Source organism: Anopheles nili, chromosome 2 (genome assembly GCF_943737925.1).
Source record: "Anopheles nili chromosome 2, idAnoNiliSN_F5_01, whole genome shotgun sequence".
Classification (NCBI taxonomy): domain Eukaryota; kingdom Metazoa; phylum Arthropoda; class Insecta; order Diptera; family Culicidae; genus Anopheles; species Anopheles nili.
In genome coordinates, this window is record NC_071291.1 from 54,964,316 (window position 1) to 54,983,621 (window position 19,306).

General features: G+C 49.4%; 1 protein-coding gene across 1 annotated transcript in view; it reads right to left on the reverse strand.

Moving 5' to 3' along the window:
- LOC128726320 (titin-like) overlaps positions 1-19,037 on the reverse strand; it is a 63,012-nt gene extending 43,975 nt beyond the window's left edge. The window contains exon 1 of the mRNA XM_053820126.1: positions 18,939-19,037. Within this exon, the coding sequence (XP_053676101.1) occupies positions 18,939-19,037 (99 nt within the window). The remainder of the gene's footprint in view (positions 1-18,938) is intronic.
- Between the last annotated feature and the right edge of the window lie 269 nt (positions 19,038-19,306).

Sequence of the window (19,306 nt, forward strand, 5' to 3'; positions counted from 1 at the left end):
AGAGAACACCTCCCAGGGCTGGCCAGACCGGCACACATTTCACGAGAGCGAACGTCAGACTCTACGCTTCCCCACTGATCGATTGACACTTGGCGACTCGTAACCATAAATCCAATCATCACCACCATAAATCTATCAATCAAATGCCGACATTCCAGCGCACCATGCCCTCAAGGAATGGCACCGGCCGAAGGAGTGAATGTACTCATCCGAATCGTGCCTCGTGGTGGGGTTAGACTCCTTTTTTTCTTGCTTGTCGTGAAACTAGTATGAGAAGAGCTCGAGTATTCGAACCACCACAAAAAATGCCCCATCTCAATGCCACGCCATTTTGGAAACCGAACCGACCCGTGGTCTGCGAGCCGATAAGATTGATCCGTTACATTTCGCGTACGTGACACAATTCGGGGGTTGGGTTCCATGACGATTGGAAAGTGGAAAATTCATCAGCCTTGCGTGGTTTTCGAGGAACCGCAGATCTTTCTCGCACAAAAAAAAACACACAAAAAATCGTAGAATCCATCCCGCAGGGTTGGTTTACGGTAAACAAAATTCCCGCGTGCACGGTTCGTTTTTCTCACCAGCTCTACTGCCTCGAAGGCAGGGCTCAGTTTCGAGGATGGATTTCGCTATCTACGAACCCAATGCGCCCAACGAACAACCAGAAGCTAGTGCTGGTGCCGGATCGGTTTGGCAAACCCTTGGGAGTGGCTGTCACCTGGGTGTCTCTCGCGATGTCACGAGCATCGGTGCACGATTTTGTCTGCGCGAGCACGACGCGGATACGCTCGTACGATCTACAAGTGCTACCGAAGCGTACCACTGCCAACGGTAGCCACGTGGTGATAAATTTGCTTGCTAGAGCCTTGCCACTAGCAAAAGCCCACGTGAAGCAACACCCTCGTCAACGTCACGCGAGACCCGACTCGGGGAACCCGCGACCCGCGATAATTATCAGCGTGGGGATCGCGAGCGTTTGCGAGCCTTCGAGGACCGGTGTGAAAAAAGGGGGAAAAGTCGAGCCAAAAACTAATTCCCACACCCATTGGGGAGTCAGCCGTTGATCTGACGTAGCTGTCAAGCGATAGTAACCGGTGACAAACTGTCAAATAGGCGTTCCTTTCGCAAGAAAGTAAGACCGCACAGAGCCTACTGCGTTTACGGAGCACAAAATCGTGCCCCATTTCGAGAGTGCTTCGCGAGTGATATTTCATATGAATAAATACACATTCCCGATGAATTCGAAGCCATATATTTCTCGTTTAATTGCGACTAGAGCTTAATAATGCAATATCACGTGCTTTTGATTAAAATCTATGCTTCTAAACGTTGCCATCCCATGCAGACATCATGTTCCGCTACAACTACTCGTCGGCTCGAGAACTTCCTGCATGGCGCACTAAATCCACAAATCATTATTTAACGTATGTCAAACACCGGTCCCTTCCCCGAGCCCGCATTTGGTGGCACCATGCTGAGGGGAGCAGAGAGTATAGCCGGTTTGTGGCGTGTATGTGCGTAATTACTGTCAATCCGGGTGCGTATGATTGACAAAAATTACCATAATTCAATTATCCAAATAGCACGCAAACGGCGATCTAATTATTCCACCGCAAAACGGGCCTGGTCGCCGTGGAGCCAACGCACCGGCTCCGGCGCTGCAGTTAATCGTCATTTATTGCCGATCACGGTGCACCCCTCGCGGTACAAATCGCTCGTTCCACCCTCCGGGGTGTGGCGCACGCAGCCACCCTTAAACGAACTGAACGGAGCGTACCCTCTAGGTACCGTTGCCCGGCGAAACACGACACGATAGTGGCACAAAATCTGCCGAGCACGCGGAAATGCAAATTATCACATTACTGTCACGGCGCCCAGAAGTGCCAGAACGCGGCCCGAAGTGCATAGTATATATAGTATAGTGGCTTTTCCCGCTAGAGGGCGCACACTACCCCGGTTCCTTTGATGGTGGAAGTGGTCGAGCGGAAAAATGCACTCAAAGTGCACTCGATTAAGCTGCCGAGTGCGCTGCATCGGTGATCAATGCCGGCGCCCAGCTACGATGGGAAGAAGAAAAGCAAGAACAGGAGAAAAAAAATGGCCACCCCTTCTAACGGCCACACCAGTACCGTTGCGTGATAGCCCTAGCGATAACGCGCTCGCCCATCGGCGTAAATGACACGTCTTGATTATGCAAATGAAGCCGTGGTTCTGCAGCGGAGTTAATTAACTTTAAGAATTAAATCATTTGCGGTACCGAGCTGGTCGTGCGCTGTGTTAAGCCGGTCGAAGAATATGGGATAAAAATGGCCCCCTCGAAGTCCTGGCGCCTGAGGGGGGTAGGCAACCCCCTTCCCCCTCCCTCACGCCACCCACTGACCTCTGACACGCATTTTCACCGCCCCAGGGAACGGGGGTTTGTAAACGGTGAAAGTCAGTGCCAGTGTTGTTTGTCGCGGCTGGGAATTGCGACAAAGAAAGCAGACACTGCCATAGGGACCACCGGGGGCTGGCGACACCACGCGGGATGGATGATGGATTATAGTGATTAACCCCCGCCCCTGATGCTTGTCTGGCCAGTGCTCGAGCACACCCACCCACCCATAAACCCCGGGTGTGTCTTGTCCGTTAGGACACGGTACGGCCCGACGGCTCGACGGCTTGACTCGGTTCGCCGAAGCAAACGGGTTGATTTATGGCTAAACACCGGAACGCCACTGACCTTGCTGGCGGGCTCGTGATAGATTGGTCGGCTCGTGGGGAACGGTTTGAGGTGGGTGTGCAGTTGTTACAGGACAACGCGGGAACGCACACATATGCCAGAATGGTGCGAGACAAACATTCCCGCGAATCAATGCGGAAGTTTGTTCAGCAGCACCTGCTGGAGGGTGCACGATAATAGGTTGTTTCAGGACATGCGCTTGAGGGAAAGCGGCATCACAAGTGAATTGTTAGATGCTGGAATGCGAACTTAGCCTAGTAATATAAATTTTTGATAACCGTTTAAAATATATTGAAATAAATAACTTGACTAGTCAACAAAAAAACATTTGTAACAGAAACATATATGCATATTAACTTTAAAATATTTATATCATGTTGATGAAAATGTCTATCATGGTTGATTAAAACGGACAGGCTTTGCTAGGAGCATAAATTACGTCGGGATCAATTCGTCAATTCAAGGCACTAATGCGCCTTCACGATGGCAATCCCTGTTTATTGCAGCGGCTCATATAACGCCAACTACATGCAACCAAACTGCATCGCATAGCTGCACTTCACGAAAGACCGCCACGATCGATGGGTCCATCGAGCTAATGAAGTGTTAAGATCCTTCCAATTCAATTGACCAATCGACCGGTCTTAAATTGATTCACCGGAATTCTTCCGCCAGCACGACGAGCCAGCGGGTGCAGCACGCTCGAAGTAATTGAGCTCTAACAATGCATAATTTGCATACCTTGTCCTGAATATGAAATTGCCCGCACGAGCCCGCGACGTGGTTGGGGGAATTATTTGGATGAATCTTTCATCGTCAACTGCGACGTACCTAGTGGGGAGAGAAAGAGAGAAGAACGAAAAGCATGAAAATGGTGGCTGAAAACTAGTCGAATAAAAGCATGCCCTTTTTTCCCTCGTTGCAGAGGGTGGCTGGTTTGTCTCAGCGTTGTTGTAGAGCATAAAGTTATGTGGTTTATAAACGATATAGCCTCCCGCCTTCAACGGTAGCAAACATTCCTCACGCGCAATGAAGCGACTACAGAACGGCAGTAAATCGGTCCGATAATCGTGCATGACAGTTGAATGCCAAAGTAGTCACCGTCGTGCCCTCGAATGGGAATCGTACGTTCGCATGTCGTTATTCGTCACGTGTGACAAAGACGGAGCAATGACGTAAGTAAGGCATCAATTTTCCCGACAAAGCAACCCTTGACGACACAGAGCGAAAGACAGCAACCAAGGGAAAACAACACCATCGATACCGCACGATGAGTTTGTTCATTATTTATCTTAAACTTAACCACCCCAGCCAGCTGTCACCAACCGTTCCCATGACGGCAACATCTTCGCCTTCTTTGACTTCGCTGGAAAGGAGAAATTGCTCAAGGATACGCCCGCCGGCGGTTGCGCCTTGACGTCCTTTTCACGCGCCTCCATCGCAGCCGCAGGCGGTGCAGTATCAAAAACTAATTAGCATGCATCCTTCATCGCGTGCACCAGCAACGCCACTGACGCGCGCAGTACCGTGCCAGGACCGAATGGCATCCGGCGGTTGGGATCAAATTTTCCCACTAATGACCAAACCCGTTCGCTAGCGTACGCCCTCGCGCCACGGTCTCGAAGATGCCGCTGGCGCCATTTTACATCTCGGCACCTGTCAGAGTGTTTTCCAAAGTGATTAACATCAAGTGGCCTCCCTGCGCCGGTTGGTAGGAGAGTTGATGCGAGCTATTGCCATCGGTTTTTCTCGCCCTCGCTGTGTTGAGGGAAAGTTTTGCCTATTTTCCACCAAACCGCACGCAACGGAGGGACCGCGAAAGTGCACCCAGCGGGAAAGGAAAATTAAACTCGATAAAACTGCGATAAGCTGAGACGATTATCGGATGGTGGGAGTTTTTGAAGAAAGCCACTCGCCTTCGTTAGACCCCGTTTATTCGCATGCAGTAGCTTTTTTGATCGTTGGCATCACTTGATTTTAGTACAGCATAATTTCGGTTAACGAAACAACGAACACAAAGTCGTGGAAAGCTGACACACCACGTGGACAAAAAAACAATGTCCTTGTTGAGGCCCAGCTTTCATGTACTTTTCGACGCATGCTCCACACATTTAAAGTGCCTTTCAATTGCAAACACCGCAGCAATCCTTTAACGGGGTTTTAATCAAAATTATGACCCACAGCCGCCATTACGCGAAGCGGCGCCATTTTTGACGTGCTTTGCATGCCACGTGCCCACCAGCCGCCAGCCACTGATCAGGTTTCCACAACAAATTATTATTTGCTCCATAAATCGTTCGCCCCACCGGCGAACCTTTGGCTTTCCGTCTGCGGCACCCATGGCGCACGAGGCCCGAAATTGAATTCCGCTTCCACGAGCGATTCCACCCGCAGCGTCCGGAGCTAATGCGGTTATGGATGCATTCGAGCGAATAATTTAGCTGTCACTGGCAGCTAAACCGAACTATGCAGTATAGAGAATGAGAGAGAGAGAGTGAGGGAATAAAGCTGAACAGGAAACAAAGTGAGTAGAGAAAAAAGTCCACCCCCCACAAGCGCACGAATCCGCATCGGTCACATTTTACTTTCACGCTGGGTTAGATTGGTCCAAACGGGTGGGCTTGGTTACGTCCGGTGGTGGCATCCAGCATCGAAACCATCCGTTTGCGACACGTGAACGCCATCATCGTAAAAAAGGGGCGACGTCAGCGAGTCAGGCGCGGTTTCGTGAACACCGACAAATCACAACAACTGTTTGCTGTATCGAACATTAACAGGGAACGGAACGCAACATGATTAATAACTTTACACGCAAAACCGGGCATTTTAAATGGGGTATAAGTATTACTTCCGAGCACACCAGTTAGCAGTCATCTTAAACAAACGAACAACCGGTAAAAGTGATCGCTAATGGACATGCTTTCAATCGCGCACAATAAAACGAACATCCGCTTTACCGAACTCTCTCAAATTTATAGCCCAAATGTCCTGTCAGCTGCCTATTGAAGCGAAGTCGCAAAAAATGGCAGCAAAAAAAAGCGTTGACCACGAAAGGAAATAAGTCAACGTTCACGAAAGCATAAATCGTATCTACGACTCGGATGAAGCCGGAATCTTAGCAAGAATTACGTGCTGCTTTCCGTTCGTTCCCGCTGACGACTGGCCGCTCCCAACTTTCGATTAATAATCAAGTGCTGCCGGAATAATTTTGCATATCGTTTTCACTCGATCTTTCGCACTCGCCCCGTCACGAGCGAAAGTAAAATGACACCCATCGTGGCGGGCTGGTGGGGAAAAGTTCTTCTTTCTTCGCTTCGTGCGATACTTTTTTTTTTGCTCTCGCCCACCGCATCGATAAGACGATCGGCTTTGGCAGCCATTGGCTGCGGGTGTTTCCATCGCGAAAAAAAAAACGCCATCATCTCACGGTCCAGCCCGGCACGTGGCCATCGGGAAAAGCGCGCTGGTAATTGATTTTCGCCCACAAAGATTGCCTCCCGTGGGACTGGGCGTTGACCAGGCCGAGAGGTGGGAGTTTTTTTTTGTTGGTTATTTTACGCCAGATCGAATTCACGCGAATACCTTTTCCCAGGACTCGATCGGTGACGCTGACGGTGACAGCTGGACGGGAGGCACAAAAACTTCCGAACGTCAGCTTGACAGCTTTCCACGGGCCAAGCCGGGCTAAGCAAGCCGTGGAATTTTCAAACTAAACTCGGTGCGTTCTAAACCAGCGGGAGCCTAATGGTGTATTTGGATTACTTCTGTTTTCCATTTCGAGCCGCCACAAGCAAAAAAAAAATAACAACACAACATAGCTGCGAAAAACTTCTTTCCCAGAAAGCGCCCCATAACGGTGGAAAATGTTAATCGCGTCCACTTAATTCGCACACTTTTTCGTTATCTCAACGCTGCACACGCTCCACACCTCGCAAATGGCGGCAAATTGATTTCGTTGTGCAAAGAAGGAACAAAAAATATCCTCATGATGCAACATAAAAATTATGCTCAATGTCACACTGCAGCCACATAAATGGCGCCATTATTGGGGCGCAATTTGTGGACCTGCCCTTACGTGTACCTTAAACCACCGCACGGGTGCCGGCATAACTTAAACACCCCTAAACGACGAACCATTTGGAGGATGAAGTATTTAAGGTTTATTTTAAGCACCCCACTGATAACCCACAATTTGCTTCACCCGTGAAGGCAATTTGGGATCTCGGAGAAGTGAGAGAAAGAGAGAGAGAAAAAATGGCCAACAAAAGAACGGCACGACCTCACCGGCGGTCAAGCGAATGGTCCTCCCCCGATACCAAAATGGCTTCTCTCGTTCCGGCGGCCATCGTGGCCCCGGTGGAGATAATGAACGAAATGATGAAGACATTACCGAGTGGCAGTGAAAATAATTACCACCACATAATGATCGAAGCCCGATCGTTTAGTTGCCGCGTGGTTCACATTTTCGGAACCGCGAGTCCGGCCCCTGCTGTGGCTGTGTCTCTTCGTCACCTACGATCGTGGGGTTGGGTGTGAAGAGAAAGAGATAGAAGATGGCATGTAACGTTTTTACATTCTTCTCGAACCAACAGGCAAACAGCAGCTTGAGATGAAGCGCCCCACACGGGGCAGGAAAATTGTGTGCATTTAATTTCAACATTGAACTTCGGCCCGATACGATCGAGCTGTCAAGGAGGAGAACCTCGAGACCCAGGTCACACTGTGCGATCGCGAACATCACCCGGTGTGTAGTCTTTTAGGTCACACTGGCGGCTCTTTAATTCGCTGACCAACCGAAGGCTTACATAATTATATGCATTACGAGGAACCCACCCGGCCCAGGGGCCCTTAATGTGGCTTGGTGCGGCTTCTGAGGTCATCGGGTGGAGAACGCACACGGTTCAAGTTCTCACCACCCGTGAGCCCGCTAAAAACCCCGCACCAAACGTAGGTGAAAACGACCGAGCTCCGGCGCCATATCGGCATGTTTGTCCGAAGCCCACAAATGGCCCGTAGTATCACACTGCCAGGGAAACCGATGGTAATGATGATGATGATGATGATGATGTTAATGCCGTAGCTGGGTGCCGCTGAATGATGAGGATTTTCCAGTTCATTTCGTTATCTCATCAGTTTCCACTGGCGAGCGGGCCCTCGGGGTGGGAATTTGGGTTTTTGGGTTTTGCGCGGGAGAAAATACGCCCTTCGGCGGAAAACCGGTCGGAGAGGGAAAAACCCGGTGTTTGGCAAAGCAGGTGTGCCCCCGAAATGAGCGGCTTGATGAGGTGTGACGGTGTTAACGAAATCGTTATGGGTTTGGAACCGTTTAAATTATTTACTGAATTTGATTTCGAATCAGTCAACGCTCAATGCTTGCTGGATGGTGACGAATACGCTTCGGGGCAAATGGGAAATTCGAGAAAGTGGCGTTACTGGAAATGGTTGTTCTCACATCAAATGCCATCGTAAAATTCTGCATAAACGTACATAAATTGTGCTTTGAGCTCGAACTTTAGAACCTGTTCATTCTCTGGGAACGGCGTTCCAGTGCACGAACCAGTTTCCGAGCTTTCAAGGTGACTTTCCACCAAAAACCTCTTCCGATGGGCAGATTGCTTCCGTCACGATATCGTTTTTCGACCCTTAATTTATTTTAGTATCCACCACCATCACCACCTGCCCACCACCACAAGCAACTCCTGCCCTTCACTGCGGAGCTCTTAATTATGCTGGCGGTAAAATGTTTTTTCAAAAATCCACCATCACCATTTGACCTCCTCATCAATTCAAGGCGATGGAAATTGCTCTCAATTTAAAGTAATAGCCTCCAGGCGCTCGGGCAACCTCTGACGCTCGGCACCGGTTCGAACGGGCCCCAAACGAGACGCGGCGTGAGGATTTGTTTGCGTTAATCTGCGCCCGTTAATGTAAACCGCATTACGTGCCGCCTCAAATTCTGGCCGAGCTTTTTGGTTAAAATGGGGGCAGGGGAAGGCACGAGAATAAATTTTGTATTTACCCCAGCACGCGAGACGACACTCAAGGCCCAAGAACAGGGTGCCGGTGCTGTCCGATAATTCGATAAGCCGCTCGTAATAACTTATGTATATGCCGGGGAAGAACGTTAACCGCTTGGAGAGCTCGAAACGCTTGCGAAAAAAAAGCACAGAGCCAGCACTTTTCGAGCACCCCATCTATGGGGAGCATATTTTGTGGTCTTCGCAGCGGAGAACAAGAACGAACCGAGCAAACCGTAATACAAAATCGATTACGCATAACGCGCCATGATTTCGATTAAATGAGGAAAAATCTCTGCCCTTCCGGTCGGCGGCTCATCGGCTCCCGGCCGTGTGGACAAATAATGGAACCGCAAGAGCCACGAATCGTGGCTCAACAACAACAACGGCAACGTAAAAAAGCGTCATTCCATTTTACAAGCTTCGCGGGTGAAGGGAGCATTCCAGTGCACCCACGCCATGCCTCGAAACAGTTTATGTTCGATCAATTCACGTTTAATTGTGATTTACGCCAAAGCCGATTGGTCGGTCGGTTCGGGGTCGCTTGGGGTCGTATTTATTTTGTGCGGAAATGCTCGCTTGAGGTGAATATTGCGCTAGCCGAGCCGGTGAGGGGCTTAAATGCGTCGCTTCCTAGGAAACGGGAAGGCTGAGCTGGTGGTTTTACGTTATTAAAAGATGCTTATGGTCGTGATGGTCTCGCAAATGAATCATACCGCTTAATGGACGAAATACGGTATTGTCTTTGATCGGGCGTTCGAGCACTGAGCACTGATTTTCAAGAATGGAGGAAATGAATAATAAACGATACTGTTGGAGACACATTTCATTTTAATGAAACTCACAAAAAAAAATATTTGTAAACAAATAAGTGCTGTTTGCTGGGAAACCGGTAATAACGTGCTCATATTGCACTACGCCGAAAAAAAGGATACATTATGGCAATCCTTTGAAAACGTTAAACAGCTCACCACCATCACAGTAGGCGGTGCCAAGGAAACAGTGCTCAACCACTTTGTTCTCCATACAGTCGGGTACACACATAATTTGCAACTGGCGTCCAGCTGTCTGGCTCCCTGCCTGTTGTCGATTTCCCGATGCCCGGCATACCGGATCAACCGAACGGATCGGAAAACCGGAAAATGACAATATTCGACAGTGGTAAAGTAAATAAAAAAAACCGAACTCCACCACTCGGGGTTTTTTTTTTCGTCCACCGGAAAAATGGCAACAAATATTCGACCGGAAAAGCCAGTACCAGCCGGAAAAGCCGTCACCAAATGTGCATCAAAATAACCACATCGGGCGTCACATTTTACTGCTGACAAGGCGGCCTGCTACGAATGCGTCACCAGCACGCGACAGATCCCGTCAGCAGTTTCGCAGTTTCCTCCGACAGAGGGCGTTGGTTGGTCGAGGGGGTGGCGAAGAAAAGCCAACCCCCACTGAACCACAAACCCGAAACCGTTATGCGACCCACTTTCCCAGAGGGCCAGATGGCAACCGGCTCTCTGTTTGGTCAGCGCAGGTGGTCAATGCTTGGTGTGGGTGGAAAACTCCCGAACGGATACATCAAATCGATCACATTTGACAATGTTTTTGCGGTTTCCACTGAGTATGGCGCGAAGAAGGAGGACGAAAAAAAAAACGGAACCACTTCATGCCATTGTTTTCCTTCCGCTGTGTGCTGGTGTCCTTTTTTTTTTTGTTCTCTCCCATTGATTGTGGGTGTGCGGAGCGATTTTTGTTTCCGGACTTCGTCCCATTCGGCGATTGTGACACGCGCCCAAACGCCGGATGAAAAGCGCCAGCCACCTGCAAATGAAAATTGCAATCTGCATTGCGGTTGATCTGGTTCCACCGGATCACGCGGATCCGCGGGGTGTTCAGTTTCGCTTGCCGTGGCGTGTGGCGTCTCCATCGAAGCGTGTGTCCTTGCTCTATCGGCAGCAGCCGAAGCTAATCGAATAGCAACGCGACCAAACACGCACCCACCGAACCGAGAGGGAATATGATACATTCGCGGTGCTGTACCGAAATTGAATCCTAACCTCACCAAAACGTCAAGCGTCATCGTCGTCGTCGTCGCGTGGCATTGGAATAAAAGAGCACCGCATAAAGCGCGTGCCTGTGGCCGTTTTATCGGCGGGTATTCCGCGACCCAGCGACCCAGGCCCGATCAGAACCAGAATTATCGACCTTAAACTTGACGTAATAGGGGCCACCATTCGCTGGTCTCGTGCCAGCTCGGGAGTCACGTTGCACCAAACCAGTTTACTAGGGTGCCTAGTGAGTTTGAACGTCGCTGGAGAAGTGAACAAAACGTGTAGATTTGGGTTTTACTTTAGTAGATTTTTTCTGCCTAAAACGAAAGGCAATGAAACGAAAAGATAGTTTAGTCCATAATTTTCTCATATTTTTATAAAATCTCCACCATTTTCCCACACCACTAGGCTCCGCGCTACTAAACCAGTTTTCAACCATGCATTACTTAACGCTCAACGGCAACGGGTTGGTAAACGGTTCGCGTGAAAAACGGATCCCTTTTGATCCGCTTCCGAAGCTTCATTTCACATTTTCAATTCGAGACGCGAGGTGAAGCCGTCCGTGCGATCGATTTTTGCATTTTCCACGCCAAAAACCCACCCAACCCAGTGCTTTGAAGCTGATGTTACACATTTCACAGGCCATTCGCGCCCGTGATTCTCTGGCCACTCTGACGCTGGAAGGTGGCGTTACCACTTTCGATGGCAGAAAACCCGTTCAAACGCCCGGAATGTCCCACCGGTCGGTCCGAGGTGCATTGAACTTGAACGATCCGCGTCCGCGAACGGTTTTGTGGCCCGATCCGGTTCGCCGAGGGAGTAACGGGAGATTTATGAGCGATCGGTATCAAGTTCATGCTCCAGCCAGGGTCGCTTGGAAGGCTGGGAGTAACCGTGGGCAGGAATGTAATGAGCGTGTGTGTGTGTGTCTCCTTTTAAGGAAATGTATGCCAAGTGAGTTCCTCGGCGACGTGGGCGACGATGCAGCGAGTGTTTGCGAAACGCTGACGTGATGGAGACATTCTTATTTTTCGATTTAAACTTCCACGAGGATTTGCTTCTTTCTGGTTGCGAATTTACAGTTACTTTGGTAGACATTTTCTTGCGATAAAATAAGAAGTATGATTAAAATGTAGAATGCGGCGGAATAATTGAACCGCGGTGAAAAGTGAAAACAAATTGCTTTCCTTTCTAGCCATCCAGTGATGGGAAAAGCGGCTTCTTGCAATTGCTTTCACGTTTACCAACCTAACAAGTTAAGCTCTGCCCCCGGAAGTCGCCTGAGCCCGCCTTTCGCTCTGCCAACTGACCGAGCAGCAGAAAGCATCCGCGTGATTTTTTTGTTTGTTTCCTCGGCTCCCAGCCACAACTAATGAACACATAAAAGGCGCGCAATAAAACGGCAGCACTGTCTAATTTATTTTCCAGCACGTTCCCCAAACTCGCCCGTCGTGGTAGTGGTGATTTTTCCCGCGGACGCTTGCGTCGTTAATCTTGCCCGATCCTGGCAGTTAAGTTAACCTGTCAGTTTAGCGATGCGATGCGGTTTCAATTTACGTCAGTTAAATGGCTTGCCTGCTCCCCCGATGGAAGCTGGTGTTTCGGCGTTTTTATTAGCATAGAGCCCACGCTTGCCGGGGTGGAGAATTGGCGAATGGCGCCGGAAATAGGAAAGAAATGGCGAAGCGGGAAAACAAAAAAAATACACAAAATCCTGAACACGAAAACGGAGTACGGGGTCGCAAAGGGTCGTTTTACGGTTAATTTGGAAAATATCCCTTTTTTATGGCGTCCGTTAACTCGGGAGGAAGCTACCGGTCAAACTAATAATTTCCATTTTGCGCCCCTTCCTAAGATCCCTTCCAACAAAGATCCAAGCTGACAGTGATTAGTTTGTTTCGTTGTATATTTTAGTGAAGAATTTACCCCGCAACATGGTTTAATAACGAGCAAACAAAAAAAAACCTCTGCGTCCTATTGCCCTTTGCTGTCAGCTTTTTTTCTGAAAAAAAATAATATCCCACGGCCTACTACGGCTGGAAAGAGGTGTTGCGGTTTGCATATTCAAAAAACACCCACCAACACATAAACAACACGAGCTGTCAGAAGCTTCTTCGGGTCGCTATTATTGTGTAAGCCACTGTCATTGAATGAAGTCATCATCGCCTGTCTGGATTCTGTGATTAAATAATGTTTTTTTTCTTGCGTACCACGAAAGAGCCTCCGGATCTTCTCATTAACGTAATTAACGTCCCGCGCGGTTCCGTTTTGGCCTGCCAATTTCCACGAGCCTCCGATGCCACGCCTCGATGGGTTTTCGCCCGTGTGCAGTTGGATGCATTTTTACGTAGCCTTTTGTTTCGATTTTTGTTTCCTTTCGCATGCGCGCATCGTGTTTTTTTTTTGGTTGCTTTGGGATGCTTTTCAACACTCGAGGGCATATTTTCTGTGTTGGTTATTGGTTTGTTACTCACTCATTGCCTTGTCTGTTGTTCGCGTTGCCATAATTCGAGATTGAGTTTTCACTTCCATTCGTACCGGTACGTTTTCACCTCGTTCAACAATTTCTTCTCGTTTTGGAGGTTTATTACTTTTCGCCCCCCATTCACCAATCAAGAGTAAGTAACTTTTTTTCGCCATCGCTTACACTAATTTTCGCCCAAATTACATCCGTTTCCCAGCACGAACGGGGCACACACACACACAAAATATCCATTGCCATTTTTTTCCACTCCCAATTCATTTCGCCCATCTTGGTGTAGTTATTGATTTTAGATAATTACCCTAACTCACCGGCACCGGGCGTACCAAAACCGAACTACTCGCCTATGGGCGCTTGGCGCAGAAGGTGCCCATATAGGGATCATCAATTATCACGTTAAATTCACACGGGTGACCTCTGCCGTTCGGTGGAAGCTCGTGGTTCCCATAAATCGAATCGAGCCACTGCAGTTGCCTTTTTCGGTGGCCATTAAAGCGCTTGAATCGAGCCATCGATGCAGCACCGAGCCCAGTGCCATTACGAGGAAGATTAATCGATTCCCGAGCCAAAACGCCACCCATCGTGTCATCGTCAGCTACCGTTAGAGGTCAAACCGTTCCATTCCGAGTGCCAGCAGCTCTGGAATTCGGAAGCCTCTCTTGAACAACGTCCTCGAGCCGGGAGTGCAAGAACGCGACGCTGTGTGAAGACAGTATTCGAGACCCAGAATGGGGGGTATTTACGCAGAATATCACCACTAATTATGCAACTGCATATAACCGCGCTTAACATCGCCGGTTGCACTCCCATACGTGCCCTGTTTGCGATATATCGATGGCACGATCTCAAACGCATCCAGGAGATTATGGGTTACTTAGCACCCATCGACCGGAATGGCTGGGAATGCGTTGGGGCGAATTATAATTAACCTTCCATAAATCACGTACTTAGTGCAATTGAGACGAAGCACCCTGTCCAAGCTTCCCTGGCAGCCGTTTGTCCTGGGAGGTTTGGGAGGATAATGTGGTGATGGAAGTATCCCGCCACGGAAGTGCTTTTGGCACGGTTAATAAACCCAAGCAGGACCGGAGTAAAAGAGTTTGAAATCTAACCCTTATTTGATATAAAAACGAGCAATTGGAAATCCCAAGTGAGTAGTAGAAATCTACTCTCCTTCTAGATGTATGTTAGTAACATCAGAATGTGTATTACAAAAAAGAATCAGGTGCATCATAATGATGTGTTAAGCCGGTCATAAACCAAACAGTTAACCCAAGTGCACAATTCCACCTACTATATGTGCGTCATTAACGTCCTTAGCCGCACCGTATGGTCAGCAGCTCCTAACGATGCAACGCTCGAGTGCATGCCCATCGAACAACCCGTCAAACCGTGAACATAAACGCGTTCCCCTACCGATGGTTCCTTCCTTCTCCGGGTTGGATAGCTTAATAGAGCATTATGTTTTATTAGCGCGTCCTATTAAACCGACCAGTGAGGGCATTTTGCTCTCTCGCACACACACACACACACAAAGGAGTCCCGGAGCCATAATGAGCTCCTGGTACCGGACACAGGATGGTACCGGAATGGTGCTGATGGCACCGTAAATGGCCACGCGAATGGCGACAGTTACGTGCGTCGTGCACCACGTGTGTGCCGGAAAGGTGCTCCGGGCGAGTGCCACAGCATCCGGCACACACACACACACCTCCAGTGGCACACACGTTGGGCCACTAACTGGAAGGACATATTTACACGATTGTAAGACAATTACACTCCTCCGCAGCCAAGTGTGAACTGTTTGCAGAAGCTGCAGCCAGGCCGGGTGTTTGTGTGCGAGCGCTATAAAAGCGATCCTGCCTGCCCCGGGACGCTCCTTCCCAAAAAGGACACTCCGGCGAACGGTCGAATGCGCAATCCTTTTTGCTGGCAGCAAATATTGACGGACTGCGATTGCCGGCAATGAAAATGGAACCGCTCTTGAACGATTTCGCACTTGTTGATGGTGTGGTGGGAGCTAAAGAAAAAGGCACAGCCGAGAAAATGCTCGTCCAACGGGTTGTTGGAAAAGTTTCCGGGGGAGAAAAAGAAAATAGGAAAAAAAAATTTGCGAACTCAAACGGTAGAGAAGAGGTTAATGGTTCTCCAGGGTGTGAGCCTGAAATTGCATCCTGCTGGAGATGTTTGCTCGCTTCGCCTCGTCGGCGTAAATTACACGAAAATTTTCACCTTTTTCCCCCTTTCCGGAGTTGCGAAAGAGTGCAATCCAAAAGCCCACCCAGTCCCCTTTGAAAATACCATCAGAACCACCGGAACGCTTCCGTTCTGGCTTCGAGGGTGAAGAACTCACCTGCGCGCTGCCCTTGCGAAAATTCGTGTTTGGCCAAAGCTTGCGGCTTACGGATGCACGCCCGGTTGCGTGGTTGAGAAATTAGAGTGCAATACACCCAGGGCAGCCTGCCGAGGCTGTTCGACGTTTTCGAGGGCTTGAATGCTTCCTCGCTTTCGTGAAAACAAAAAAAAAGACATCGCCACATCACACGACGGAAGTGCAAAGCAAACAGGGTCGCTTTTTGCGGGACGACAACACGATAGCAAACGGCAAATGATGCAGCTAGCTCCAAATACGTGTGTGTTTTCGTGGTATTTTATTATATTTCAGGTTCTTGAGCCATCCTTGTTTATTTGGTGGTGAAAATCTTTACGTGGCTTTTCGAACAGAATCGTTACAGATCTGCCGTTTCCGATCAGCAACATACCCGAATCAAATTGCGGTGATTTGGATTGATTTTAATTTGCGACGCTTTGATTTGCGATTTACTTTTACCTTTGAACTTTTAACATTTCACCATTGATGGTACACATAAAACACGCAAAATCAACTAAAAAATAAGCTCATAAATCGTTGCCTCACCTGCTTTACTAAGAGAAACAAAAATACCCAATGCTGGCTTTTGGAAGGATAGTTAAAAAAATGCATAATGCATCAGTTCGATTACTGCGCTCAGCAATACGGTGTGATTTTTCTCACCTTGACCAGCCCTTCAGAAGCACCCGCACCGATTCCGTGGCTCCGAATGCATTAAATAATGTATCGTAAACAATTCATCTTTGCGCTTCAATTTCGAGCGCGACAACAATGCCTGTCCGCGTGCCAGATTTGCGCAACGCATGAAGTAACCGACCGGTCGAAACGTGGCCCCCACCAAAAAAAAAAAGGCCAGCACGAGGGAGCATCGCGAAATGGTAACATTTTGGCTCGTTAAGACCCAAACCCCTCCAGGGACCGTGGGGTTTCGGTTGTGCAATTCATCATCATGCGCTCCCGAACCTTCTCCCAGGATGGCTCCCAAAAAAAACCACACACCACCCGTGATAATGTTGCTTGGCCCCGATTATCCAACGGAACGCCACGGCCAAATGTCACCCGGTCGGTAAGCGCAAGCGAAACATGTTCTCTGTTCGCTACTGTACGCTGCCACCGTGAAAATGCCACCGACAAAAAGGGACACTCGCGCGCGCGCCCTTTTGTTCGACCCGAAAAATTTGACCCAACAGTTCGGTGAGCTCCTCGGTGTCCGGGACCGCGGTGTGGAAAACTTTCTCTTGTCGCGGTGTCTACGCACCGCCACTGGCCCTGGCCACTGGATGTGCAGCGGTTTATGCACAAAATATGCAAAGCGATGCAAAACCCTGGCCAGTGATGGGAGTGGCGTAGTGAGCAACAAAAAGAAAAAAGACGAAAACGTAACTGGTCCTGGCGGTGAGGAACTTCCTGACCCGCCGGGGAGCGACGGGACCGAACATGGGACAATTCTGCGCGGCATATTACATGGTGAAGGAACCAAACATGATGTGGATGAAAAGAAGAAAAAAAAACGCGTCCACCGGAGGATCTCTGGCCCGGTTGGACCACTTTCACTGGCTCGCTGGTACGGCGACATGCCACATGAAAATGAGCCAAGAGACACCCTAAGGGCACGCACACGAAGGAAACAGGAAGCACCATAATGAAGGTTCATTTTCCATGAAAGTTCAGCGGTGGAGCATTTTTTTTTTATTATTTGTGCGAGCTGCTGGGAAAATGTAACACCCATCATTTGGCCGGTTTTTTTTTTATTCCGCACCGTAGGGTGTGCGCGTATGAGCTGAAAAAAAATGTAGCTAAATGCCACCCCAAAAGTGATGGCCATCAACCAAGGGTGACCACAACGGCCGACCGGTGTTGCCGGTTGCATTACAAAAATCATCACTCCGGTCGGCTTAAGTGCGATGCAATTGGCGGTCAATTGGTGGCTATCGGTGAACCCATAAAAGATAATATCATCAGCGCGACCGTGCCCCGAGAGCGTCCGTGGAGAGGTTCATAATTTCATCAACCATTTAACCGTTCCCTTTGGGGTTATGGTGCGAGCATCAAGCGAGCGAAATCAAACACCGGCTGGTGGAACATGGTTCCGAGTGGAGCAAATTCTGCGGGAAAATAGCCAAACTCGTGTTCTCGGCGTGCGGACGAGTCCTTTATCGAAAGAAGGCTCCAAAAATAAGCCCCAAACGGCGCAATTGACGATGAAACAAGGCCAACGAGACACCATGGGTTTTTCGGGCAAAAGCGTCACCAATTTCTCTTTGCTAAGCTGATTGGCAATTTCTCGTCCGAAAGAGGCGCAGTAGGCGATGGAAAGGAAAAAAAACCTCCAAGCAATGTGTAACCATCGCACACTATCGCAACTACTAAACGAACGCAGCCCAAAACGAACGCAGCCTTAAATACGGCCCAAAGCGGTTAGTTTTGCTGGCACACATTTGATGATTTATGCTCCGGCGCTCGGAACATCACGAAGATGCTGCAGCAATGTTGTAACATTTGCATGCTTGCTTTTCCCAACGGCCATGGTCGCCACCGGGTGCGCTGGAAAACTCGACAAACATTCAATTTCCACCACGCGCACACACACACACACACAGGCACACAGTTTCGACAAATTTTCCCTCAACATCGGGATCCGGAATCCCATTTGCCCGCAATAATCGTGCAATCTTCGCGGACGTCCGTTTCGTTGCGAAAGCCCTCCCATCAGGGTCTCGCCTTCCGCCCCGTTGAGTCAATAATTCATAGCCGCATCATTTAGCAAGTCAACCTCTGCATTCCGTTTGATAAATGTGCTTGTTATTTTGCTCGTGCAGCCCCCTCCCGGTGGGTAGGTTGGCCAGGGGGTTTTAATTCCGGGCGGGTGATGGTGAGCGAATTTCTAGCGCGGAAGGTGCCCAATCCGTGGCCCAGGTCGTGTCGCCAACGCTACAGGCGCATCCTCGCAAGCCGTAATCTCACGTGGGGAGTTATTATTTACCACGCGGCACCCCCGGACTCGGGAGCACGATATTTATATGCACCCGTGCGGGGTCGGATCGTAAATTTCGCCACACCACGCTACGGTTTTGGGATGTTCTTTCCCAACGGGAGCCGGCTTCGAAGAGCGAGTGGGGTCTTTTCGGAAGCAACGCTGAGAAGACGATGGGCGAATGGTTTTTGGTTGCATACACCCATGGTCTTCCCAGGAGATCGGTGTTGCAAAGCTCAGCAGCAGCAACAGCAGCAGCAGAACAAGCCCGTTCGATTGTTCACCGATGACAAATGCTGCTCTGCTAAAGTAATTCTAGTGGCGTACCTTCGCGCAAAACGCCTCAAAGTACATCTGCACCTCGTACCAGAGCGTCACCGGGAAGTCGTCGTGAAAGTCTTTACCCATAAAAAGTCGCTTCCCCATCCGGGATCTCGTAAAGACGGCGTAATGATGTGCCATTTCCTGGAGCCTGGACCACCGCCTGGGGCGCCACGTTGCACACCATCGTGAAGGACGACGAACGCAACTCCACGAAACGGACCACCCAGGGTCCCGCGGTGCGAATTCTGAGCGAGTGCGATTTAGCAACGGCTCATTAAGCCCTCCGCACGACCGTGTGCGACACGCCAAGACACACGCGGCGCACATCGCAGTAATGAATGTAAATTAATTGATGATCATTTATTTATCGC